We start from the raw sequence: 27,887 nt of genomic DNA, 5'->3' as shown, positions 1-27,887 counted from the left end.
ATATCAAGGGAATTTTACAGTCTAAGAATTATAATCTTATAAATATATACTGTTGTAGATTTTTCTTGCACATAATAATGTTTATAGAAATTATAAGAATTTAGACATTAAAATCAGGAACTTGTAATGAATTAAATATATATTTTTTAATGTTATGCCAATAAATGATAATCTATATTGTAAATCAGATAAACAAAGATTTTTTAATCTTCACACATATGGAAACCTAAATATTGTTTAATATTAAATTAAAATTAAATATTTATGTCAAATTTCCGAAAATTCGTAGAAATATGATCATTTGATCAAAAATCTTGTGGAAACTTTACAATATTAATTATTATAATGATTATTTTATTATAATGATTTAAATTTATAGATATTCATACATGTACTTCCATACATACATATATACATACGCACATACAAATTATATATATATATATATATATATATATATATATATATATATATATATATATAACACATTTATTCTCAAAAAATAAGAAAAGTTACAGATATACTATTTTAAAAATAAAAATACTTTCTCTCTTTTTCGCTTTTTTATACACACCTTCTCCAATGTTTAATCAATTTTATTACAATAATATTACCAAACATTATAATCTTTAACGTTCTCCTATTAGATAATACATGGAAGATGTTAGTTGAAACTAATAAAATTTCTATTTTAAAATGTATAAAAATTTGTCAAAGAAATATTTTAACAAATTTTTATTTCTCATAATTAATGCAAACTAAAGTTGGTCAATGATAAATATTATACTTTATAAATTATTAAGTTTATAGATTGCATAAGTTTATAACATTTTCTAACTATAAATATGTAATTCTTTATAAATTTCTACCTCCTATACGCACATATTACACATGTAAAAGTATTTACATAAATAATTTCAGTGTCCTAAAGATCGAAACTTTAACATAAGCGCATTTAAAATATGAAATTTGAATAATGAGCAAGTTAAATATAGGGACTCACCATATTTTGATGTATGATCACATTATTATATGAGCTAAATTTGAAATTGTATAAAATAAAAGTTTATTTAACACCTGACTCCACGTAGCACTAGCTATGCTTGATTAGATCGTCTGCTTCGACGAGAAGAACTGGAAAATAACGGACGTGGTTTATACAAGTCATCACTTGAATATCGTTGACTGCTCCTATTGCGGCTGCAATTTCAAGGAACAATAATGTTAGATTAACTGTAACTCTCCTTAAATAGTATTTGAGAAAATATTTATTTAACATGATACATTCAATACGTGCATCTAGAGAAGAAATTACAGAACATATAGTTTACAGCAATGAAGACAGCGCAACAAAATATATACAAAATTTCGAGCTATTAAAAAGCCTTGAGAACATATAACACGTACCTTTTTTCTTCTTTGATTACATTAGACGACGCTGTTTTTTCACTCGTCGCGGACACATCGCTGTCCGGGCTCAGAGGCATGACAAAATTTTCGCCATTCGAGACCCCTTGCGGATTACATAAATTCGAAAACCTTGGCTTTTTGTTGAATCTTCTCTTTTTGACGTTGTGTACGGTATCTTCATTGAGCGGTAATGTCTGTGTATGCTCGTCATTATTATTATCCGAATTATTTACCAATATGTCCGATAAGGGACTGGATGAACGTTTGCGCAATTTCGGTAATGGTGGTGCCGCCATAGACTTTGGTATCGAGAGAACCACCTTGCCGCCTAAACTTTCTATTATATCCTCTAGAGATGAATTCTCCAACAACTCTAAAGATTCTAAGAAACTGGAGAATCTTTCTGATTTCTTATTGTCAGTCTTGAAGTAATGGCAATCTTCTCCATTATCCTCGCTGATAATAGAAGACGAGGATTTAGTTTCCAGGCAATCATCAATTTTCGATGGAGCACACATTTCTATCTGCTTCTCATCCTGTGGCTCTTCAGTGTTGTCTCCTGTCTCTGTCTGATTGTCAATCTGTGCTTCATTATCCTTCTGTATTTCTGTTTCATTATAATCCTCTATTTCCGCATTCTCCTCCATCGATTGTTCTGTATTTTTGTCCTCGTTATTATCCACAGATTCAGATTTTACCGAAATTGTGATTTCTCCTTGCTTCTGTGAAACCTGCGTTTTCTCTATTTGCAAAGAACATTGTTCTGCATCAATATTTGGTGTTTTGTTAATGTCTTTTGAAACATAATGTTCCTCTTTAGTAGAAGCTTCCGTATCTTCTACATGTGTGCTATCAGACTGTGTGATTTTCTCGTCAATTTTTGAATTCTCTGTGTCTGCTTCTTCTAATGATACATTCGATACTATCTCACTTAAGGATTGCTTTATGCACAACTCCATATTGGATAATGTTGACTTGGATTGTTTATTTAAGAAATCATTTGTACAAGATTCAGTTCCAAGCATTATTATCGATCTTTCGTCCAATGTTAAATTGGTTTCATCCTTTTCAGGATAAGGTTCCTCGTACTCTTCGTCGGGAATCTCTATAATCTGAACACGCTCATCGTCTGGCATGTCTTCGAGATTATCAACATTTTTTGTTATACTCGAGTAACTTTGTTCCGTTTCATAAGCGACTCTCTTCTCTCCTTTCTCCTTAAGTTTCTCCTTTTCCATCAGTTTCCTGATTTTCATTAATCTTTTAGCTTCGTGTATATTTTTTGCAAACTTTGGCTTTCTGATCTTCACATCGTCAGAAGTCGATTCGTCCTCTTGACTGGATAATAATCTCTTTTTCAAAGGTAAACTTGTGTCACGAGGATATGTTTCTTCTTCGTGCTTGCTATACGTTTCATCTGTCCCATCAAGTTCCAGCTTCAGATGATTCTTATCATTTGTCAAACTGATTTTATGAGACAATTTACAATTTGGCTGTTGCATCGAGTCACTCATTTGCGTTTCTTCGATACCGTCTGACGTTTCGCTACCAGAATTGCTAACGTGATTATTCTCTTTTGCCAAACTCGACGTACCTGATTTGTTGCTCGTCACGTTGGAATTCGTATTGGTGGACGGCGAGGTCTTGCTATTCGAACCGTTCGAGCCATCTCTGTCAGTGGAACGCCGATCATTAGAGCTTTTCCGTAAGCTCGAGTGATCGTCCTTTGTCTTCGATTTTTTATCCTCTCGACGTTTTTTATCCTTTGACGGGCTATCGTTTTTCGAATCTCTCTTACTATCTGATTTCTCGTTGCGATCCAAACTTTTGCTCTGTTGCAGATAATTTTTCGCGTCCTTCTTACCATTTGTCGTCTTCTCACTCGCTTTGCCATCCTTTTTCACATCTATTTTTCCACTTTTATCTTCTTTTTCACTTTTTGAAATTTTTTTTGGATCAGTCTTGTCTGACAGATCGGTCTTGCTACTGTAATGGCTTTTACCTTTATTATCTTTCGACAATCGTTTTTCATCTCGTTTTACTTTATCTTTTGAATCTGATCTTTTATCTTTCCCATCTGCAACCTTTTCTGACATCTTGCTGCTTCTACTTTCGTGATAACTTACAGGAATATTTTTCGACGATGACGATGATGACGAGCTTCTGTGTTCTTTTCTATTTGACTTTTTATCTTTAACAGAATCCTTTTTATCTTTAATTTCCTTAGTAAGTTTAACATCTTTGTCTTTATTCAATTTTTCTTTCTCTGTCAATTCCTTCTTTTCACGAAGCTCTCTGATCTTCTCTTTGTAAATATCTTTCAAGTCTTTCGCTTCCTTATTGATATTATCTTTATCTTTCTTGTCCGTTTCTTTAAACTTCTCATCTTTGAATTTGTTAGCATTATCTTTTAAAGTTTCCGAGGTATCTTTAACTTTGTCTGAATTTTCTCTTAGCTGCTCGATTTTATCTTTAGATTTACTCTTACTATGTTTATCATACTTCTCACTGCTGTGACTACGTGATTTCTTTCTCTCATTACTCCTATCTTTGTAATATTTTGCATCCTTATTGCTGGTCTTTTCTTTTGTGTTTTTTGACTTGACAGATTCACTATCTTTACTCTTTTCCTTGGAGTTTTTATCATATTTATCTTTCATACCACTATCTGTAGCATCGCGAGAATTTTCTTTAGAAGATACACTTTTAGTACTTTTAAAATCCTTTGAATCTTTATAATCTTGTGCATCTTTATTTTTAGCAAAGTCAAAATTGCTTTTGGTCGCTTTGTTTTTCGATGAATCAAACTCCCTGATTGCTTTGAAATTATCTTTACTACTTTTAACTTCATACTTGTCCTTTGTTACATCATCTTTCAATGTATCGTGTACTGGTGTTAAACCATGATTAGAAGAGCCAAAGTCTGTTACTATCGACAATCGAGAATCAGAGGAAACTTTGCTAAGTTGAGAATCCTGATTGCTACAATCAAAGTTATCTCGCGATAATTCATTTGAAAAATCTACACTTCTTGATCGGTGACTCGTTAATTCTGATATTCCTGATAGATGTGAATCGTTGGAAATGTTGGATTCATTCAAGTTCATAATGTCTATTGGCTCAAACGTTGGGCTAACCTCTTCATCCTCGTCTTCCATTTTGTCATCCGATTTTCCAGATGTGTTTAAATTCAAGCTACTATCAGTTTTATTCAAAGTTTTACAAGATTCATCCAATGTTTTCTCTTCTGAAAAGATATGTTCGATTTCAGGACTAGTTTTATTTTTATCTCTGTATATCTCCTCATCTAGCAACTTTTGTTCACTGGCTTTGTCAAACTGCCTTCCATCAACATCATTTATATCACTTGCATCTAATGATTCGAGAGATACATCCTTCAAACTGTTCTTATCAGATTCTGGCGAGACTGGATCCAAATCCTTAGGTAATAAATCTTTGAGACCGCAAGCACCATTTTTCTCTTTCACTTTTGGTCTTTCTATACCCAGGAATTTGTATACCACATCTTCTATTTGTGACATGAAAACTGAATAGACTTTGGGATTTACCACTTGATCCACTATTCGTTCCACACCAGCGTCTAGATATGGCGCATCGTGTATATGCTTGCGCAAAGTTTCCCTGAGCTGGTTCTTGTTTAAGTCTGGTTTCCATATTTGTTTAGTAAGAAAAGAGTTTACAGAACCTTCAACTCTTGTCCTTAGATTTTGATACGCTGGCTGAAATTCAAACAAAATATTACACCATACGAATGTTCTTTATTTAATAATAAAATATATTTATCAATTAATTAATAATTAAGATCTATTACATTTGCAAACTACATCTAACATTAATGTTTCAATATTAAATTATGTCTAATTTTCATCGAAAAAATTAGACAAATGAATTAAATGTGTTACAAAGACATATCGTTAAGGATCGCGTTACCTTGGTATCAACATCAGCGATGCATTCTTTGCGAAACAGATCAAAGATGCCTTGGGATTTCACTTCGCCCACTATATGATCGATCAATCGCGGATCACCGGCCAGTAGAGTACTGGATAAGCCTAACTCCATGTCGACAAACAATGATCGACCAGAATCAGATTTTCGTTCGTCATAAAATAGCAATCGAGGCAATCATTTTCACCGATCAACGCTGGCGGAGTCCTCTTCTCGTCAAGGCACAATACCCATTGCGGCCATGTTTTTCTCACGTCCCTTCACATTGCATGCGTGCGCATGCGCGGCTAACCAATCCAAAGAGCTTTGTTTATCGCACTGTTTAGGGCTTCGCATTTGTCGAACGTTCTGATTGGCCAATGTGCAGCAAACTCCCGAAACCCTAGAAATCCTTTCTATCCGATAGCCAATCGGTGCTTCGGACAAACTAGTCGTACGATAAATGTAATATCGCTTTTATAACATGAAAACTATGCAGTATTCGATGGCGGTAAACATAAACAAGCTTTACAGAGCTTGCGCGAATTTTTCATTGAGCAGGAATACAATATTTAGGTAAATATATTTTTATATTAAAATATATAAAAAGGATTACGTGTCTCTTTCTCTCTTCATGCGTTTAATTTTTTTCTCATTGAATTTTTATGTCAAATCTAGAAAAGAAGGAAAGAGAGAAACGGATGCAGTTTGAAGTCGTCTTAAATTTTTTATGTGAGATATATACATACAAATATACCGGTTCGAATACATATGTGAAAAGTCCTTCGTGAGTTCGGTGGATGAATTGCGTGTGATAGCGTAATATAATTTATAAAGAATTGTTCGGATAAGTTAACCAGAAACACAAATCACGAAACGAGAAAAAGCTGTCCGAGTATTCGAAAAGGTGAGTTACTGTTAATTATATTACGTTTAATCACATTTAATCGCAATAATTGTAAGGTTATGTCGCGATTTTACGTGTAGCTCTTCTTGAGGCGCTCACATTTTATCAGCATTATTTCTTTTTGCGTTATTTTTATCATATAGTTTTAAATTTTACTGTAATACGTTTTATATTTTAATGGCAATTCAATCTAAAAAAATGTACAATATTATCGGGGACATGAGAGTTGGAAGCGAGTTTTTGTTTCATAAAAGAATGTAAACACATTTGAGACCAGCGTGAATACACTATAGTATATAAGAACTTATCAAACAATTACTTTTTATTATCAAAGATAATATAGGGCACGTGTTATTAATAGTTAATACACTGATAGTATTATTGAAACAAGAGGCTTTTCTTGACATACTGATTTTAACAGAGTTTATATATAAATATATAAATACACACACATACACACATATATATATATATATATATATATATATATATATATATATACATGTGTATATATACATGTGTATATATAACATAACACAATGTATTTATATATTTGAGAGAAAATGCCCAGAGAAGAAAGAGAAGATGAATATATATTACTATATTATTCAGAATTATATTTACAAATAAACATACTGAAGAACATTGTGAAGAAAATTCTTAACTAGACATTTTATAAAGAAAATATAAGTAATTGTCTTCTCTGTGACTTATTATTATTTTAAATGATACTTTTTATTTTCATCATTTGAACCTGACTTATCTTTGACATTTTCATTAAGAAACATATGCATATTTTGCATATATGTAATCAGCATATGTGCTGATAATATCTTTTTTATATCACAAAATGAGAAAAACCTATAATGCAATTTCCGGCATATTTATTACAAAAATATGATTTCAAAGTCATTTTTTGTATTAACTATTAAATTATATAGTAAAACGTATAAATAAAAATCAAGGGAGAACACTTACATGTGTATTTTTTTGTAAGTAATTAACTAATTAACAATAAATATTAATGATATATATTATTTAAATTCAGAAATTTTTATCGAAATATATTAATAGATCATTTTCAAACTCTAAATGATTAAGAATAGAAAAGTTCAAGAAGGTCTGTAGGATTTGCATAGAATTATTGTATGATTTTTAAATTGGATTTGATACGTAAAAAAAATAGTATATATGTATATACTATGTAAATCACACACGTTTAGTCGTATTAGAATAAGAGAAAGATATGTAATATATATGTGTATATACAGTTATTAAAAACTGTTTATAACTTTTATTCTTTTATATATATGTAGACGCCAATATTCTTAAATAGTATACATTAATTTATTTAATGATTTAACGAATTTGTACAAATCACAGTTATGGCTGTCTTCCTCGACAGCCAGTCAGTCTACGACGATTTTAATGTACATTTGACAAATTGACGTACAATACGGACTGTAATAAAACGCCTAATGACTTTCAATAGGACTAATTTATCACTCGCGGCACAGAACCCCGGTCACCGAGTATCAGATCGCTATTTTCATTGATAAATCGTTTCATGCAAAAGTGATTATTTTTTGAAACGTTAAAAAAGATTTACTGACGAGATTTTGATCACTTTAAAATAATAAATTATTCAGAGAGATAAGAGAGATATAAAGTTATTCAGAGATTTTAAGATTAATTTGTGTCGAACGATTTGGAAATTTCGTAATATTTTCAGATATATATTAAATATTACTCTTTTCCGAAAATGTTATGGATTTTTCAAAGCACTTGGTATAAATTAGTCCTAGAATTTTTTAACTGTAATATATTTTAAGGCAATTAAAATCCCGAAAAGTCATTTTTTAATACTTAAAAAAAATGATTATTTTTGCATGAAATGGTTCTAATTTTTAAAATTTAAACTTTAGATAATATATTTGAAAACTAATATGTGCGTGCATATATGACAATTGAAATATAGACTTTAATTGCATTTCTTATTAAATCATTTTTAAAGAACATAATTATAATCTACACTCTTGATCTTTGATCTTAATCAATAAGATCTTAATAAAGAAAATTTTATTTTGCTACTGAAAAGTATATATCTGGGGAGGCTTCTTTGACAGATATTTGATAAAGCATAAAAAAACTGAATTTTATAAAATATTTAGAGCATAATCGGAATATATTTAACTTTTTTTGTTTATACACTTGGTGTGTTTTCACGATAATAAATGGTATTATTGATAAGAATATCGATAATAATTAAAGCGTATTTCTGGTGCCAAAATGTTTGTGTTCTCCCATTGGTTGTAGCCGAGTAACATGATGCAATTAAATTACATAAAACGTGTCCGCTAAATACGTATATATCAAGTAATAATATCAAGTTTAAATACGTTAAGCGCGTTATTGTCATTTTTCACTGTTTATTTTCGATATGAATATTTTATTTTATTGATATATGCAAAATGAATATATTATTCATATATATTATTCATATTTTACTTAGTGAATCACAACAAAAAATGTTGAAATTATTGGTTGAATTTAAGCAAGCGTATTGTCGCGCTGCTATAGTCCATTTTCTTTGTCGGTCGCAGTGCATTTTAAGCCGCGAATGCAGCTGGATGCAGTCGTTGTCCGGCATTCATGTGGAGATCTCGCCGTTTTACCGATCTCTGTCGAAACGTACATATCGCGACGCGTACTTTGAACATCGTTCATTGTCGTTCGTGTTAAAAATTAATTGGATAAGTGACGACCCGGCTAATTAGTCGCTTGTACGTCGGATTTTATTCGAAGGTTTCGTCGAAAAACTGGTTGAAAATTAATCTTAAATAGTCATGAACATCATCCTTCTCATCCTTTAATCAAAGCTCATCTGCTAGCATGAACAAAAATTAAACGTTTATCAAGATTTTGACAATTTTGCATGGAAATCTTTCTTTATCCATTTCACTTTCAAAGAGAAAGTTACGCGATTACTCCTGATAATTTGGACATTTTCATTGAAATTCTACTGTATTCTAATTTTAATTTTATTAATAACCGCAAAAATTCCTCGATGAATCTTTCAATTTTTAATATGTTTTTAATGTTTACCACATTCCGATGGTTTTTGCATCGCGTGAACGCATGATATTAATTTAATTTTCATTTTTATTTAAATTTAAAATTAATTATGCGAAAGTCGTGGATTTCCTTAAAATTATTTTGGACATAACTAACGAACAGAGAAAGTCTTATCAGTCGAAACACATCTCTTTTCTGTAATTACTTCAAAATTGTTGCAAACGAGAAAACCAACCGTGAGACATAAAATACGCGACGAATATAAATAATAAACGCAAATGTAGAAATGATGTAAGTGTAGACCGGAAAAGTAGAACAATTTAATTTTAATTTTATTAAATTTTTTAACAAAAATTAGAGAGTAAATTCTTTACATAATCATTGGTGTATCTAACAAGCGAATAAAATGAAAACAACTAGTTTTTTAATACAGTCTTATTGAATTATAAAGCAAAAAAATCATTAAAAAAATTTCTCGTGAAAATAATTTTCTATGTTTTTATGTTATAATATGATTGCGGTGAAAAATTTTTAATTAATTAAAATTATTAATGAAATACTTTGTATTGTCACATTATTCGAAAAGTTAAATTTTCGTTTTAAATGTAATTTATAATTAAGCGATTAAGAAACTTGAAAAAAATTTACACTAATTAATTAGTAATATAACTGACGATGATGAATAATTACCTTGAGCTCTTATAACTGTTTTTGTATAATACAATCTTACATCTTATTTTTAGGATATATAACATGCTTATTGTTGTTAATAAAAATTATTTATTGTTTGAGTTATTTAGCATAACTTGATTCACATGCGCAATACATTCCTATTTTGCACCTTCCAAGGGCGTCTGTGTACGTGTTAAGACCGCATCAGCAAAGTGCTGAGGAGTGACTCTTCATTTTTTTTGACCACACGATGACAGTTCTTATTGCTCGGCGACAGTAATCAATTCTAAACTACTTCTTCGTGAGAATAACAAGTAAAAGATAGACTGCATTTTGTTTGTCTGGATGTCGCGTGATTTTCGATATAAAAAAGATAAAGCAGAAAACAACACAATGACAGAAAATAAAATAATTTAACGTTTTATATCACACGTATTTATTTCTCCGCTAAAATTTCTTTTTACTGTGCTACATCATAGGAATTAGTATGCTACTGATAATGGATCTACTGGAATATTTAATAAATTTCAGTTTAAAAATTAAAACATTCATTTGAAAAGGAACAACTAAGTAAATACAGTAAATCTTTCAATTAATTAAATTTCAAAATTTTCGAGAAAAGATGCTTTATTAAATTTATTTCTGTTTAAATATGCGATGATATGATCTTATTTGATATGAGTTACAAAACTTGCGTAACAAAATGTTATTCATTACCGTGTCCGCGAAACTAATATAATCGTTATTCTTTAATGATCTCTTAAAATACTGAACAATCGTGAATACGCTAGTTACGCTTTTGTCATTAGAAGCTTGTGGCGATAAAGAAACATATGCATCTATTGCGTTTACATTTAAAGTTCTTTTTTACTAAAATTATGCAAGCATTTAAACAAAAATGCTCCATATCTTTTAGTTGATTTTCTCAATCTTCTCTCGCCCTCCTGCTGATTACATAATTTATTGGACATTCCATATCTAATTATAATAATAAGTCTTCGCATTTCTTATTAGCTTCATAATAGGACGTAATTTTCTGCAAATGCATTAACCGCTATTTTACGGTTCTTGTGCCCCTTAGAAACTTTTCGCAGCACGTAATTGTCCAAATGATTCAGAGCGACCGCGACCGATACGAAACTGATGGACAATCGTCCGAAACATCCTTCGCGATCCAACTGTTTTTATTCGCCTCCCTGTCCCCCGATTCGCGTGATCCAGAAGGTCACAGCGCGCAGCTACCCTCCGCTCCCCTTTTCACGTACCTTGAAAATGCAGTTTCGAGTTCACGCACGCATGCATCGCACCGCATCATCATCGCAGTAGAGTCAGTAAGTCAGTGAACCGTCCACGGTGGCAACGGCGACGGCGACGGCGACGGCGACGGCGACGGAGCGGTTCGCCGATGGTTACTTAATGTGTTGCGGTAGAAAGTCGACGATAGTTGGCGACGTTAGACCAGACGGGCTGGTGCAATCGTCGTGTCAGAAATTTAGACCTTGGCTCTCATTGGATTCTGTCTGCTCTCCGTCAAAAGTCAATCGTTTCGTCGATCGATGGATCTCGCAAGCTGTGTGATCGACGGCGTTTGTCCGCGATATCTGCTACCGCGCATGCTGTTTCGCTACCTGCGAAGATAATTCACCGACCCCGGTGATACTGATCATCGAGAGAGTGATCATGGCCAGCGATCAATACATAATCGATTGATTAGCGTGTATATATATAGTGTGTGTATATATATATATATATATAAGACGATTCTGTTTCTTTCGAATTAGTTGTTCGAATTGAGATACATTTAAACAGAGTGCTGAAAATGGACGGACTTATCGAAATCTTCCTCTTCTGCGGAGTGCTCTGCTACTTTTTTAATCTCAGGTAATTCAATCACAGAGATGATAATATGTTAGTGTGCTATTAATTTGAATGTTATATTCAAATATTGAATTTGATACTTTTAGCACATTTTTTTTACAATTTCGTAGAATCACTCGCTATATTTTTACGAGATGATTGATTTATTATAGACTGGCGATTTTATAAAAAAACAATTAGATTATTTTCTACAGCACAAAAAATTATTTCGACTGTTATCCATAAACTTGTATTTGTATTTTTATTCATCCTCTTCTCAGGAACGAATTTATTGAAGTTGGAAAAAATTATTTAATCTTTTTCTCAATTGTATTTTTCCGAAATTTATCTCTAAACATTAAACAAAACAAAAAATTAAAAAATGTTGGAAATGTCTGAAAAAGATAATGTACACATACATGGCCATTGTGTTGAAAGTAACTATTTGTGAAAGAATTTCATACATTAAAACTTCATGTATCCTTGAAGAAGTTTTAATGATCATTTGATTTTTATTTACTTTGCACAGAATGTTTGAATACTTTGAATCGAGAATCAAATGGCTGTATTTAATTAAGAAATATTGAGTCACAATAATGTTAATTGTTGTGAAAAAAAGAGATTACTTTATTTTATCGGGAGATTTTTATGTAGATTGAGATTTGTGGAAACAACTAGATTTTCATCCTCCATCCTTCCTATAATTATCGCGGAATTTTATGGCATATTGTATTTCCAGATGTACTCAGATATACTCAGATTCTAAAATGAAATATTTGACATAGTTTTTAGAGATTGTAGAGTTTCCATTGTAGAATTTTCACGAAATTTCATTCTTTTCACGCTTCAGATATTATTTCATGCACAGATATCTTTCATCGGTTCCTGAATAAAAACAAAAAAATGGAGTTCTACGTGTTTGCAAGACACAATTATTTTGTTTTTATTTATGATTTAATTTGCCTAGAATTTTTTATTTTGTTTTAGTTAAATCTTCGTTATCTATATAGCAGGAAAAATATATCGCGTAATTCTGGCAGATATCTATTAGTTTCTTAATTATATAAGGCAAATTTGTATAAGAAAATAATTTTTATCACTTTCCTGTGATGCAATATTAATGTAGCAATCATATAATATACATTTTTATGCTCTAATCTTATTTTTGAATAATTTCACTACTCTCCCTTTTCCACCAGTTAATCTTACTTCCTATTTTGATGGCATGCAATGTATACATATTTGCTTCATTATCAAGAATGATGTGTAAATATTTTGCAATTCTTGAATTCATCGTATACTGATGGTGAAATACTTTCTTGCTGACCGAGTTAAAATAACATGTCATTTGTTTATATATACATTTATATAAATTTATATTTATATAATATTTGTATTCATAATCTTATCAAACGTGTACAGATTACTTTTTTGATTATCTTTCTTTATCACATTTTTTTGTGGTTATTTCCAGCATTTATATAGATCATAAATATTATGTTCGCGAAAATAATAAAGTTTATATTTTGCTATTATTTAAATCATTGAGTTTCGAGACACATTGATAAACCGCTTAAGATTTTTTAGAATTCGTTATATAGAAACATTTTAATCGATGAAATCCGATGGGAGAGCTCGATTCTCGATGTAAAATTCACGAGCGCAATATGTATTGTCAGTAAGCAGACATCGAAAAGTATTCCGGAACCCTTGCTTCCTGTTGACGTACTATTATTTATCGCTTGTATAGAAAAAGAGATCCGACATCTTTGCGAAAACATACATTTTGGTTATTGATTCGTTCATTGTTTATTATTTCGAAATACATGTACTGTCAAAAATGTATTATGCGCGATTTTATCGCAATCTTGTCCATTGTTATTCACAAGCCATGTCTTGTCGAGTGTGATTTCCTATGCTGATGCATACAAGAACGATGATAATTTTTTATGGTTACGTGCTATCAGACAGATTTTTGTTGAAATAAAGCTATAAATATATTTAAATAATATTTGAATTATGCCGAAAGTATAATATTAATTTAATCACTTAAGAATTTCTTTAAAATCTTTTGAAACATATTTTTATTATTTAGATGTTTCATTAATTCCAATTTCAAACATTTTAAATGAACATTTCATTAAAAGAAGAATTATTATTTTTCAATATAGGCATTTTACGTGATATTTAATCTATAAAAAAATATCCTTGAAAAATATACTTTTCTCATTTAATTACGTTTTTAAAGTTTATTTTGATACTTTAGAAAAAAATTATTTTTTAATGTATTTGTAAAGCTAAGAAATTAGAATTAACAAATGATACAACTTTGATGTAATGCAAATTTTAATAAAAACTAAAAATAACTACAGTTACATATACATTTAAAAATTATTGTTGGGAAAATTCAACATTTTTTGAAGTGTTTATTCTTCATATTCAATCAGTTGTTCTAAATTTTATTATTAATACTCGATATACCAAGACTACTTTGGCTGTTTATTTCAAGTAATTCAAGTACTTTCCATTGTAATTACTCAGCATGATTAACCATTAAGTTCGATAAGCCAGTAATAATGTATATATATTTAAGTTTCAACAATGCAGAAGTTTTGATGTCGATAACCCGACCTGTCACGATGAAAATAAGTTCATAGATCTGTGCTGACGTGAAGCGAACTAACAAAACAATCTAGTGTAATAATATGATCTATTAGTTACTTGTAAGAAACAGCGTCCTTGGTATATCATGCGTTAATAGTGAAATTTAGGACACGAAAACTGAATAAATATTTTCGCGACAATAACTTTCAAATGTATATGTAACTGCAGTTCTTTTTATTTTTTTATTGAAATTTGCATTTTACCAAAGCATTGTATCATTTGTTTAATTCTAATTTCTTAGCTCCACAAACACATTAAAAATAATTTTTTCTAAATATTTGAAGATTTGAAAAATAATATATGCGCTTAGAATTGTTAGAAATTAGAATCATAATTAGCATGTTACAAAACTATATAAATTATGCTAAATAAACTTTGTCAGATTATATGTTCATATTCATCGATTACGTTTCCAACGTTTTTGTACCGGACGAGCAATTTAAATAAATTTCATCCTGTCTGGGAGCATGTGATGTGAACGTAATATTATACTCGCTAATGCATTCATTATGATGCATTGCGAAATCATCACGAAATATGTTTTGTGACATTTAAATAACAACTTTCTTTTGGCGCTAATTTAAATATTATTTCCATTACGCTATTATTATTATTATTATTGGTATCTTTGCGAGTTATAGAAGATATAATATAGAACTTAAAATAAACTTTAAATACATTTTTTTAATGATATGTATATAAATATAAAAAATGTAAATTATATATCAAAGTTCTCCGAAATAAATCGACAAGATTTCAAGTGAATGCAACGTGAAAGAAACCTTTTTTTTTTCGCGATTGTTTCTTGTTTTGATCGTTGCATCCACTGTTCAAGAGTCATTTAATGTTTGATTTCATAGTCCGACGGCAATTTCCGTCTTTCTTGGATTACGTCTTGAATCGCGGTATCATTCTCTTCCGCTCTGCAGTTTTCCCGACTCTCTTTTTGCAATGAATTTAAAATTTTCTTTGCGCGCATTATTCATACAACAGATTTATCGCGACGTGGACTTTGACAATATTATTATTAATCGGGTTCAAACACTTGCTTCCCTTGTTCCTAACAGCTATAAATATGAAGTCGTGTATCATCGACACTTGTTATCGGTCATCCGGATAATCTTCAATATTATACGTCATACAACATTCATCTTTGTTATGATGATGTTTCGGTACTGTGTTGATGCCAGATATTTGCCTCATTGAGATTCGATATGAATGTTTTGAAACTATTTTCCTTTAGATTTTTGAAAATCAATTGAAACAATTTAAATATTTATGTATAAATTTAATAAATTAAATAAGCTATTTAATTATTTTATAATATGGATTATTTTATTTATAATTATTAAGTCTACAAAAATAAAAAAAAAAATTTCTCAATTGAACACGTTTTTAATATTTTAAAATTTGAATTTTGAATCAATTTTTGATTAAGAATATTAGTTAATTCCTATATAACGATTTAACTTATTTATACTCATTATTTTTTTCATGGCATTGTGCCATTAGCAAAGATTCTAAGTTGACAAAGTATCGATATTTTTTTTTTTTTTATAAAATGGTCATCTCTAGTTTGCGGTGCAGAAGAGAGCCACAGACATGTAATCGAATAGTTTTGCGGAGGCGATTTCTTATATTTAATGTGTACCGCACATACGTATGCAAGTGACACGCATAAATCAGCTGAAACCTCGCGCAATAACGTTCGCCAGAATACAAGATAATAGATGCACTCGTTTCCCACATAGAGCAACACTTAATCTCCGTTTATGTAATCGTAACGCGCAATATTGCATATATGATCATATGATCGAAGATTACATATTCAATTGATTTTTTTCTATAATCTCCTATAATGATGCTTTTTGTTAAAAAATAGATCAACCGATTTTTTCACAAACAATTTTTATTTTTTTTATACTATGTATTTTTTTATAATATGTAAAATTGCTGAAAAGAAAAAAAATCATATCTATGACTATTAACTTTATTAGATGATTTCTATTAAAAATTCTTATGTTCTTTTCGAAGAAATCTTATTAAAAAATATAGTGCAATAGAAAGATAGAAAAAGATAGAGGAAAAAATGTCTGAAATATCAAATATTAATTCACATGTGTGAATTTTGTAATTGTTTAGACAGAACATAAAATATATTTTTTATATGACTTCTGTCATATATTTTATATTCTGTCAATATGATATTCTTTATATATTATGAAAAAATTTGACTATAAAAAACACATTGTGTTTTTCTTTTTTCTTAAATTAGAAATTACATTTACCGCATTAATCCACGAAATTGGCACAAGCATCATTAACACAATTTACTAGTTTATATTGATCGAACGTGAATAATAATAATAATATACTAAAATAACAAGAAATATTGATTTATTTTTTATGTATTTTTCATAAAATGCTCAAAATAACTTTCGCTTCTGATAATGTATGAGAATCTTTGACACAATTTATCAATTTATATTAATCGAATGTGAATAATAATATAGAAAAATAACAAAAAAATTGATTTGGTTTTTTATGTATTTTTCGTAAAAAGTACAAAATAACTTTCACTTCTGACGTAATGTGTGAGCTTTAACATCATTCGCAAACTAATTTGATTATCGTATATACTTTATATAAACTTATTTGATTGATATAGAAATAAGCAATCTCAATTTGACCTCGTTTAGGGTCAAAGTTTCTATCTTTATGCAGAGTGCAATCTTTGATTTCCGATTAATGGAAAGATTGGATCACCGCGCATTGTACATTGACTCGTTGTTTACATGTATATATGACAAATGATTAATATGACACGAAAATGTTGTATTTCGCACTGTATTGAAATTTTTTTATTCACACTATTTGCAACGTCTCTTTGTCAGCTACAATATCAGACGCAATAATTATCACATGCGTAACGCATGTGTCTCGCTTATCGTAGTACTTTGAACAGAACTGTTTTTTTGTTCTCTCTGTATTATCTAATGTCGCGAAGTCATTAAATTAGTATGAATAACAGCACACGATTAATTCGAAATCGCTAAACTAACAATTGCTGTTATATTACGTTCGTATGTTCAGCGTTATCATGCTTCTGTCACAAAGTATTTCGACATAAAAGACATTAAAGAAAAAGTCCATCCTATTCTAACGTTACTTTCTATAGCTTCCTTATCTTGCGAGAAGAATAAAGATCATCAAGATCGGATTTTTTTTTTAAGATGAATGTGTCAAACTATCACCGTTTTTTTAATAAGGATGTTTTATTATTTTATTATATTCAACACAATATATTGTTATACGCAATTTATATTGAAAATGCTACATGACTTAGCTGGAATTCAAATTTCGATGTTGTAGACAAAAAAAAGTAAATTTTATTTGTGATTTTAAAGACTGATTGTTATTGACGCATAAGGTATATTGTAGTCTACATAAAAGGCATGGAAATTATGGAAATTTTATCAATTACAATTTTCGATAACAGAAGAAACTAAACGCTTGAAAACTGGACATTTAAATGTCAATAATATTACAACACTTCAAACTGATATTCATGAATAAATCAATAAACATGAAACGTTATTATTTATATTTTTTATAAGAAAATATTTAAATTCAAATAATTATAAAGTAACGTGCACGTAATCTTATAAATATGCAATATGCAGCAAATGAGTAGCATACAAAATAATAAAATGTATTTTTCTGTTCTCTTTTTTTTGCTCCGTTTGTAGCTTCATCTATTTGAAAAATTGTTCGATATATTAAATTTTTTTCTAAACGCTTGAAAACTGGACATTTAAATGTCAATAATATTACAACACTTCAAACTGATATTCATGAATAAATCAATAAACATGAAACGTTATTATTTATATTTTTTATAAGAAAATGTTTAAATTTATTCAAATAATTATAAAGTAACGTGCACGTAATATTATAAATATGCAATATGCAGCAAATGAGTAGCATACAAAATAATAAAATGTATTTTTCTGTTCTCTTTTTTTTGCTCCGTTTGTAGCTTCATCTATTTGAAATTGTTCGATATATTAAATTTTTTTCTGTTGAGTATTTTTTGCGTAACTCTGGACGTACTACGCCATTGTCGGTATCGTACGAGCCTAATCGACGGTAACTCTTGGCAATCTCTCGCTTCTGGACCATCACCATGAAGCAGTCTTTGTGACGATTGTGCTCGCAGCCATTGCTATACACGATGCATAGATTGAAAACCACGCGATACGTATGCAAAAAAGCTTGTCGATTAGAATCTTTTTCTATAGTTTACTATTTAGTTAAATTTATGTTACGTAGCATTAGAGCGATAAAAGCTATAAATAAGATAAAAACGATAATTAAAGATAAAAGATAAATATAGTAAAAAATAAATATAAACTTTGAGTGCTCAACCATGTAATGGAGATAACGCGATAAAGTGCACTGCTGCACTTGAGAAACATGATCTGAGAAAATAAAAATTTACGTTAAATATATCAATTTGTAATTAGAGTTATTAGTTCTGATAAAAATATATAATGCGGTCTCTTAATTAACTTTATTTTGTTTATTTATTCATTTGTCATGTATGAAATATGACAAATGAATAAATAATTTTGACATCTAAATAATTAAATTAAATTTTATAATTCGAGAGGTTACATCTTTTTGCATTATCATAATAATTTTTATATGTGTATTAAAACGGTGGTATATAAGTAATTATAATTTTCTCATAACTTTACAAAGATTTATTTATTGAATACATATTTATTCTAAATGTGTGTAAATCAATTAATTTTAGTTTTAAAATATGTCAATTTTTAAATTTTATACATTTTTTAAATTATTAGAAGAAGATTAATTTCTCAACTAAAAAAAGTGTCAAGTTCTGCAAAAGATGATAAAGATTTTTTGTCATTTGTTTGTTTCTTCAAGTATTGTTTTGCAGTGTTTGATTCTTAGAACTAAAAAGAAAGGCTATTGATGTATCAAGAAACAAGTAGCATTTTTTCATTCAACCTCCAAGTCTATCTAATTAGAGAGAAAGTGCGTCCCACGATAGGACGCGAAAGACAGATATTATTGCGATTCGCTTGTTCCGTGACTAGTAAGAAGTGCAATTAAGCGTGTTTTAACAATTTGATTTTGCAATTGCATTGTTCCTCAAGTTTTTCCGCTTTCTCGATTTTCCGGGCTGCACACATTGGATCGTCGACGACGAGTGTAATTGCGGATCTACTAGCAAATTAATTAATTACAGATCTACTTTCAATAAGCATAATAAAATTCGCAATTTTATTTGACAAATTGCACAATTTCCATTCGCGTAAAAATTAATCGCGATCAACCTTGTGATAAGAAAATTTGTTTTCTTAACGTCGGCGTGTAATATTATTGCTACTTTAATATCTAATGCATTAATGTATAGTGCAATTTATTTATTGACGTTATAAAATGAAAATAATCGTATTTTTATCGCGTTTTATATTATATCTCTACTTTTATTCTCAATGAAATTTTATTAAAGATTTACTTTCCACGCATTATTTTAATTTTCCCTACTTTTTATTTAATTTCTTTATTTCTTTTTTCGTTTAATTTTTGTGTTTGTTTATACTAATTTGCAGACCTAACAATATGGTGGTCGTGGTATCTACGCGTTTGCAGGAAGTATATGCCAATTGGGAAGCCAGGATGGAAGTGCGAAATACGGAATCGACCTCCAATCGATTCACATTGGACGGTAACGTCAATTTTCTTTTCTTTTATTTTAAAGTTATTTCTGCGTGAGTTAGGACGTCCAGAGGATTGTACGATTAGGATCTCTCGATATAAGATAAGATATAATTATCTTCCTGCGTAGGTCTATCAGTATGATATGTACAATATATAAATTGAATATATAAATAGGCACTTTTATCTTGAAAAACATTAGCTGCTTTAATTGTTTTAAATGTTGACTCTAAAAAAAGATAATGTAGAAAATAATCTTTGCTCTTTGCTTTTTTTTCTTACAGGATCAAAGGTTGTTTTCTATTTTTTCAAGTCAGCATTTAATAAAAGTGTGTGTAATTTTCCATAGTGAAATATACTAAACGCAATATGCGCACGATTACAGGTCTCCGTCAAGCCGCACAAAACTTTCGACGAAGCAGGATCCAAGAGAAGGAGGAATGGCGTAAGCTACGCGATTCTTCATTGTACAAGATTAAGGAGAGTGAGCCTCTACCCCCACGGACCAAACAAAAAGTTTCGTTCCTGCAGTACTGTTGTAATAGTTGCACGCCCACTTCCAGAGTGAGTTTTCGTACATCTTAACACATATTACTAATGCCTCTTATCATCCCGACTAACCACGCAAACTTGACCGATTTGTCAATCATTGAACATCTTCTCGCGTGTTCATTGTCAATCTAGTCTGTCATGCAATTTCACGCGTGGGCGTGCACGGGGTTCCGTTGAATTAAAGTGACGTAGTCGCTTTAACTTACCGAATTTATCGTTAAATACCGGTGACCTCGTTACTCCGAGTTTGATTGCATCCGTCGATCCATTGTTCGTCGATGCATAAAGTTGAGGGGATACGGTGCAGCGAGGTGGATAAAGACCTACGTTGAGCTGTATCGATTGTGATTTCTAATAAACTCGCTAAAAAAATCACTGAGAATTATCTTAATTATAAAGCATGTTATTATACATTCAATTAATTCAATTTATATTAAATATCTCATTCTATCTCATTCTATTATGCGTTATAACTTGAAAGCGCTTTATAACATGCAATATTTTACGTATAACTAATAGACAAGTTTACGAGTTATTTACAAAATATTTACAAGTTTATTTATTAATCAGAATTATTTGAGGTATTAAGTAATGGATTATTTTCTTATTACTCTAAGTAATAATACTACTAAGATTTTTTGGTGAATTTAATCAAAGCAATAATTCGTTTTGTTTACGCAAAGATTGTCAAGATTGCATGTTTATTTGCGAAACCGATATTTGTTGACAATCATATAATTGCTACAACCGAAATGCGCGTGAGAAGAATAGTCACGTGCTTTAGTTGTTATTTAAAATCCCAAGGAAAGTTTCTGTATACTGCCGGACGACATGAACGACACTAAAAATACATTTAGTCGAGATCGTTTAGCCAGATTCTACGTTCCTTAGTCACGCGGAGTCGCGAGATTCGTGTTTGTCTGATGATTTTTTGCAGTTACATTTTTTACAATAATTTATACTAATCGCTAATTCGCGTTATCGATACAGAGATTTCCGCAAGATGTTTGTTTTCAAACCCACGATCGTGATCTATTTTTTATACGCGATTTAGAGAGACCGTACAAGAGGTGCGGAAGATGTGGAAGAACACAGTAAGCGAAGATGACGCAAATAAATTGTTAAAGATCAATCGTCTGTAAAAACTTCAAGACATAATTTTTCGAACTGCGTCTTGTCATTCAATTTACATGAAACACGCGTTCGAGATCGTTTAGCCAGATTCTACGTTCCTTAGTCACGTGGAGTCGCGAGATTCGTGTTTGTCTGATGATTTTTTGCAGTTACATTTTTTACAATAATTTATACTAATCGCTCATTTGCGTTATCGATACAGAGATTTCCGCAAGATGTTTGTTTTCAAACCCACGATCGTGATCTATTTTTTATACGCGATTTAGAGAGACCGTACAAGAGGTGCGGAAGATGTGGAAGAACACAGTAAGCGACGATGACGCAAATAAATTATTAAAGATCAATCGTCTGTAAAAACTTCAAGACATAATTTTTCGAACTGCGTCTTGTCATTCAATTTACATGAAACACGCGTTCACGCGTTTGTGGCATCATTTGTGGTGTGATGACGCAACGGCTGCTGCATTAGCATATAATGACACTTCGTATTTTTTGATAGATCAGAATCGTGTGAACGTAATTTTTTGATAGATCACAATCATCATGGTTGAACGTAAAATATTGCCAGTGCTCTCGCGATATACACGCAACTATGATATCTTCATTACCTAGTTAAAAATGTTCTTTGACACGTATTTAATTATGTAATTCCATCGTCTTTTCGCTCGTCTCGAACTCGTTCAGATAAAAATAATTATCGTACTATGTGATCATCGTGATGCCGTGAGCTTTGCCCTGATGGAAACTTAAATTTTAATCTTTCTTGAAGTAGGAAAAAACTCTGAAAAAAAAGAGAATAATTTATGTGACGCACCACACATTTCGAGTTATATTTAATGAGCGTCACATTTTTGTATCCGTAAAATAATTTTAGATGACTTTGCATTTTTCACATTTTTTATAATTAATTATCTCGATGCTATCTCGAAATAAATATTGGATTATGATTTGAATAAAAAATCAATGTAAAATATGCTTTAAAGTAATGGAGAAGTGTCGATGTGTCTTAAACATACGAATTACAGAAGAAATTTTAATCATTATTGCATAATAATAGTGGCAGTTGATAATACATGTTTATATTAAAACATGTATTTGATTGTCTGATGATAAGAGAAATGTGCGAGAAACCACGTGGAGTCATATCACGATGGTGGCGTATTGTAATCGTTCGTGGATATTTAAAAAATGTGAGTTGGCAATAACAAGTTAACATAATTAATTTTTATCCAGAATGTTTCAAAATTTCTGATTAGAAAGCTAAAAGAATTAACTGTAAAGTAATCGGAAACTGGAAAGTCATTTCAGAACATTATATGTTAACAAATTTCTTTTAAATAAATAAATTTCAGCCTCTTCCTTGCTTCCTCTCATTTTTCAGGCTTTATATCTTATGTTTTTATGTGGGTATATATAATATATAATATATAAACTTTTACAAATATGATCTCTTCAATCTTGATAAAAGTACATGTTTTTATTTTTTATTTGACAGGATTCGTTAGTAACTGCTGTGCGCGAGAAACAGCAACTGCATCCGTTCGGTGTGAACGTACTGTTTGTAAAGCCAGGTCCAACCCTTTTCTCAAGAATTTTCAAATATATATCTTATGTCTCGAGCTGCAAGAGATTTGAATATCCGATGATCACACAAGCTGTAAGTTTCAATTTTATATATATTCTTGTTTCGAAGAAAGGTAATTTTATCTTTATCAAAGATTCATACTTTCGCTGTGTGTCCTGTAGATTCTGAACGATGAACGATTAAAAGACGCTATCACGCTAACTGCCTGGGAGACAGTTAAAAATGAGGGTTGCAGCGAGGAGAAGGCATTCGCGAAGGCGAAAGCCAGGGCCAAGAACATACTTTTGAATATGGAGAGCAGATGCAGCGATACCTTGCTCAAGATAGTCGCGTGGCTGGTATATAAACTGCTACCCTGTTTCATACAATCCGCCGTTGTGTTGCCCTCACAAATAGAATTGTTAAAGAAGGCGAACGACACTGGTCTACCTCTCGTGTTGTTACCGCTGCATCGCAGCCACCTAGACTACATAATGATCAGTTTTCTCATGGTCACGAATAATATAAGGAATCCGTTAATTGCAGCAGGGGACAATTTAAAGATTCCATTTTTTGGGTAAGTTCGGGATTTAACACTAAAGGCTATAGTCGGATAAGCATACACAAAGTGCCCCCACGAGTTTTCAAATAATACTTGGCCTGTCATTTCTTCATTGTAAAGAAACATTTTCCTCAAAATTTCAGCTTCTTAACTTTATTATTTCCTGAGTTATCGAGAAAAATGTCATTTTTAGTTTTTATTTTTCTTTTCTGTAAATATTTGAGATGATCCCATATCAATTTTTTTCTGAACATTTATCAACAAAAGACACAAAAAAATATTTTTTTATTAATCTCGAATAAAAGCTCGATTTTTTAAAAAAGAATGAAATTAAGAAATGGCTTTTTTTAACATGTTTCTTTCGAGGTTCAATCATCAAACTTTTATTGAATACTTTTTTTGTATGTCTCAATACTCTCAAATTTTTTCAATTTTTTCAAGTTGGTGCAACACGATGAAAAAAATAAAGATCTTTTTTTATTATTTGTTGATAATAAAACGGAAAATTTTTTATTTTTTTTGTAATTATAATAGTAATAATAATAATTTTAATTGTTATAATTACACTGTAAGATAGAAATATTTTTTATGCAAAAACAATTTTCACAAATACAACTTTTATATAAACTTTCAAGTTGTTTTTGCATAAAAAATATTTCTATCCTGCGGTATAACTATTACAATTATTATAATTACTACTACAATTATTACATATTATTATGGAATTATTTCAAATATTTACAGAAAAGAAAAATAAAAACTGAAAATGACGTTTTTTTCGATAACTCGAGAAATAATAGAGAGAATAGGGAGCTGAAATTTTGAGGAAAATTTTTTTTTACAGTGAGGACATGACAGGTCAAATGTTATTCGAAAACTCGTCGGGGCACTTTTAGTATGCTTACCCGGCTATAGCCTTTTTTATTTTAACAATTATCTAACGTTTATAAAAACATGAGTATATCTTACTGATATTATCAGGTGGCTGCTGAGAGGTTTGGGCGCTTTCTTCATCAAACGTCGTATCGATCCAGTAGCGGGACGCAAGGATCTTCTCTATCGCACGATTCTTCAGACGTATGTCATGGAGAATCTTCGTGCCGGACACAATATGGAATTCTTTGTAGAGGGCGGCCGCACAAGAACCGGCAAACCTTGCATGCCGAAGAACGGTATTTTAAGCGTTATCCTAGACTCGTACATGGATGGTACAATCGAGGATGCATTGTTAATACCGATATCGATAAACTATGAACGACTGGTTGATGGAAATTTCGTCAGAGAACAATTGGGACAGCCAAAGAAAATGGAGACTTTTACTTCAGCGATAAAAGCTATGTGGTCAACGTTCATGGGTCACTATGGTATCGTCAAGGTTGATTTCTGTCAACCGTTTTCTCTTAGGGTAAGATAATTATTTTTGCGCCAAATAAAAATTTGTAACTTTAAAATGATGACAAGAGTTATTAATATGGAAAAAATTTTCGACAGGAAATGGTAAAAACCTTCCAAGCTCAACAAAATAAATTTCATCTTGGATCACCATCGAAACGACCTTTAACATATAGTATGTCGAACTCATCTCTTTACGGTACAGATGTCATTGTAGAGGAACATCGTCAATTGGTGAATAATATCGCCCGACATGTTGTGTATGGTGAGTAAAAATGATTATATAAAGAGTTCTGCCGGCTTTAGCCTGAAGATCCTATGAGTTAAATATTATTTAAATATCTTTTTCTATTAATCGCAAAATAATATTCAAATGATTTCTCATAAAATTAGATCAATCAGCAAAATGTAACGCATTCTCTAGTTTTCTTATTTAAAAATAATTTTTTATTAATCTGGACTATTATTTCTAATCTTTCAGATTTATCCAAATCCACACCGATCATGTCGACCAATCTTGTTGCATTTTTATTATTAAATAGGTTTAGAGACGGTTGTACATTAGATAAATTGGTTGAAGCATTTGAATCGATACGGTTAGAGCTGGAATTTAACAACATGGATGTAGCGTTTTGCGGAGAGAATGTTGATATTATTAAACACGCGGTTAGTTGATAATAAATATAGCTGTGGAGAAAAAATGAATAAATTTATCAATTGTTGAATTATATAGCTGGATATCTTGGGCCCGGGCTTAGTGATGCAACAGCGACAAGAAATCACTGAATCTGTCGATGGCGATCAGTCTTACAAATCAAACGTTGTCACCGCAATCCGTCCTGTGTCGATTCTGCCAAATGTGATCGAGTTATCGTATTACAGCAATACCATGTTATTATATTATATTATGGACAGCATAGTAGGTAAGATATTCAACACGATCGACGAGTTATTTTTGATTTTCTGTAACAAAATCTATTGTTAATTTTCAGTAACTGCTTTGTATGCTGAATTGCAGTCACAGATTAACGATCCAGTCGCGATTGCCGAAAACAATATTACAGTGCTTCAAGTCAATTTAGTCAATCGAGCGCTCAAATTGTGCGACATTTTGAGGTATGAGTTTATTTTCTGCAGGCCTTGCCAGGAACTCGAAGAAATAATTCTCGAAACGATATATAAATTCGTACATAAAGGCATTATTAGCAAGCAAGAGGTAAGTTCTGTGCATTTCGATAGATAATTAAATATTCCCTTGGCTTGATCTAAAAAAAATGATTTTGACAGAAAGCTTACCTTGATGATGAACTTTGGAGTAAAAGATACGCGAAAAATTTTGATGACAGCTCGGATGAAGAATATCAAAGAGAACGGGAAATCAACGACATTAAATATAAAGTAAATTAATAAAATTTTTTAAACATTATTGGCAGTATTTTTATGTGTATGAATAATAGTTATATATATATATATATATATATATATATATATATATATATATAACATTCTAATACCGAAATGAAATTAACAAAAGTATTTTATACATAATTATTTGTCAAAATAGTATTATATTCTAATTAGAGTTTGTATAAATTTTTCAATTTTTACAAACATACGATTAATTATTCAATTTTTATATATTTTCCATAATAAGAATGATTTCGTATGATTTATCTGTTTTTTTAATTAATTTTTAGTTAAGCTTAAGTCCAGAGCACTCCAGTCAAATGGAATTCTTACATACGGCATTACGGCCATTAATCGATACATATACATGTAGCGCTTTCAATTTGATGAAGCTAGTCGGCCGTTCGCTTTGCGAACGAGATTTAGTCCAAGAAGTATTGAGCGAAATCAAAACTAATTTAGATGGAAACATAGTTAGTTGCGGTGAGTAATCTCAATTAGATTCCAATATAATTATGTTGTAAAATTTTTTTAACTACAATTTTACATAAATTTGTTTACGATATGCGAAATAATTATGCAGCTTTTTTGGACCATTGACTTAATTGAGATTTTTTTCATATGGAGATAATATTGATCTTTTTTTTCTTGTTATAATAGGAGAGAGTTTATGTGTCGACCCAATAAAGAACTCTTTCAAGCTTTTCGAAAAGTGGAATGTCCTAGAATGTCACATGCAAGAAAATGTTAAAATTTTTTACTTGAAAGAGGATTACGATAAGGAAGTGATAACGAAAAACGTGTACGATACTATAGCAGCTTTCAAATGGACTAGAAACGTGAATTAAAATGTGATGATATTTTCTATTCTGCATAATCAAAAAGAGTTTTGAATATTTTTTTATATCTTTTACAGAATCTTATTGTCTATTCAAATGTTTTTTTGTAAACGTTGTCGTACATGTTATTAAATACATATAATTATAAATACA

At 30.5% G+C, this 27,887-nt stretch overlaps 2 protein-coding genes across 5 annotated transcripts; one reads left to right on the top strand and one right to left on the bottom strand.

Moving 5' to 3' along the window:
* Window positions 1–488: 488 nt before the first annotated feature.
* On the bottom strand, window positions 489–5,633 carry LOC140671560 (uncharacterized). Its single transcript, XM_072902938.1, has 3 exons — window positions 5,362–5,633; window positions 1,408–5,150; window positions 489–1,200 (listed from the first exon to the last, which is right to left on the bottom strand). The coding sequence occupies exons 1-3, from the start codon at window positions 5,491–5,493 to the stop codon at window positions 1,098–1,100; spliced, it is 3,978 nt and encodes a 1,325-aa protein (XP_072759039.1). The 5' UTR covers window positions 5,494–5,633; the 3' UTR covers window positions 489–1,097.
* A 393-nt stretch (window positions 5,634–6,026) lies between these two features.
* Mino (glycerol-3-phosphate acyltransferase mino) lies at window positions 6,027–27,863 on the top strand. Of its 4 annotated transcripts, none has more exons than XM_072902940.1 (13): window positions 6,027–6,265; window positions 20,179–20,294; window positions 20,670–20,848; window positions 23,466–23,627; window positions 23,717–24,111; window positions 25,078–25,501; window positions 25,588–25,753; window positions 25,970–26,154; window positions 26,222–26,411; window positions 26,481–26,704; window positions 26,776–26,886; window positions 27,186–27,378; window positions 27,556–27,861. In XM_072902940.1, the coding sequence occupies exons 2-13, from the start codon at window positions 20,189–20,191 to the stop codon at window positions 27,741–27,743; spliced, it is 2,523 nt and encodes an 840-aa protein (XP_072759041.1). In that variant the 5' UTR covers window positions 6,027–6,265; window positions 20,179–20,188; the 3' UTR covers window positions 27,744–27,861. The 4 variants fall into 4 exon arrangements, with proteins under 4 accessions (XP_072759041.1, XP_072759040.1, XP_072759043.1 ...); XM_072902939.1 differs by lacking the exon at window positions 6,027–6,265 and adding an exon at window positions 11,393–11,893; XM_072902942.1 differs by lacking the exons at window positions 6,027–6,265; window positions 20,179–20,294; window positions 20,670–20,848 and adding an exon at window positions 22,129–22,276 and having other exon boundaries at window positions 27,556–27,862.
* The last annotated feature ends 24 nt before the right edge of the window (window positions 27,864–27,887 follow it).

The sequence above is a fragment of the Anoplolepis gracilipes genome, chromosome 12 (assembly GCF_047496725.1).
Source record: "Anoplolepis gracilipes chromosome 12, ASM4749672v1, whole genome shotgun sequence".
NCBI classification, from domain to species: Eukaryota; Metazoa; Arthropoda; class Insecta; order Hymenoptera; family Formicidae; genus Anoplolepis; species Anoplolepis gracilipes.
This window is presented reverse-complemented; position numbering and strand designations above follow the sequence as displayed.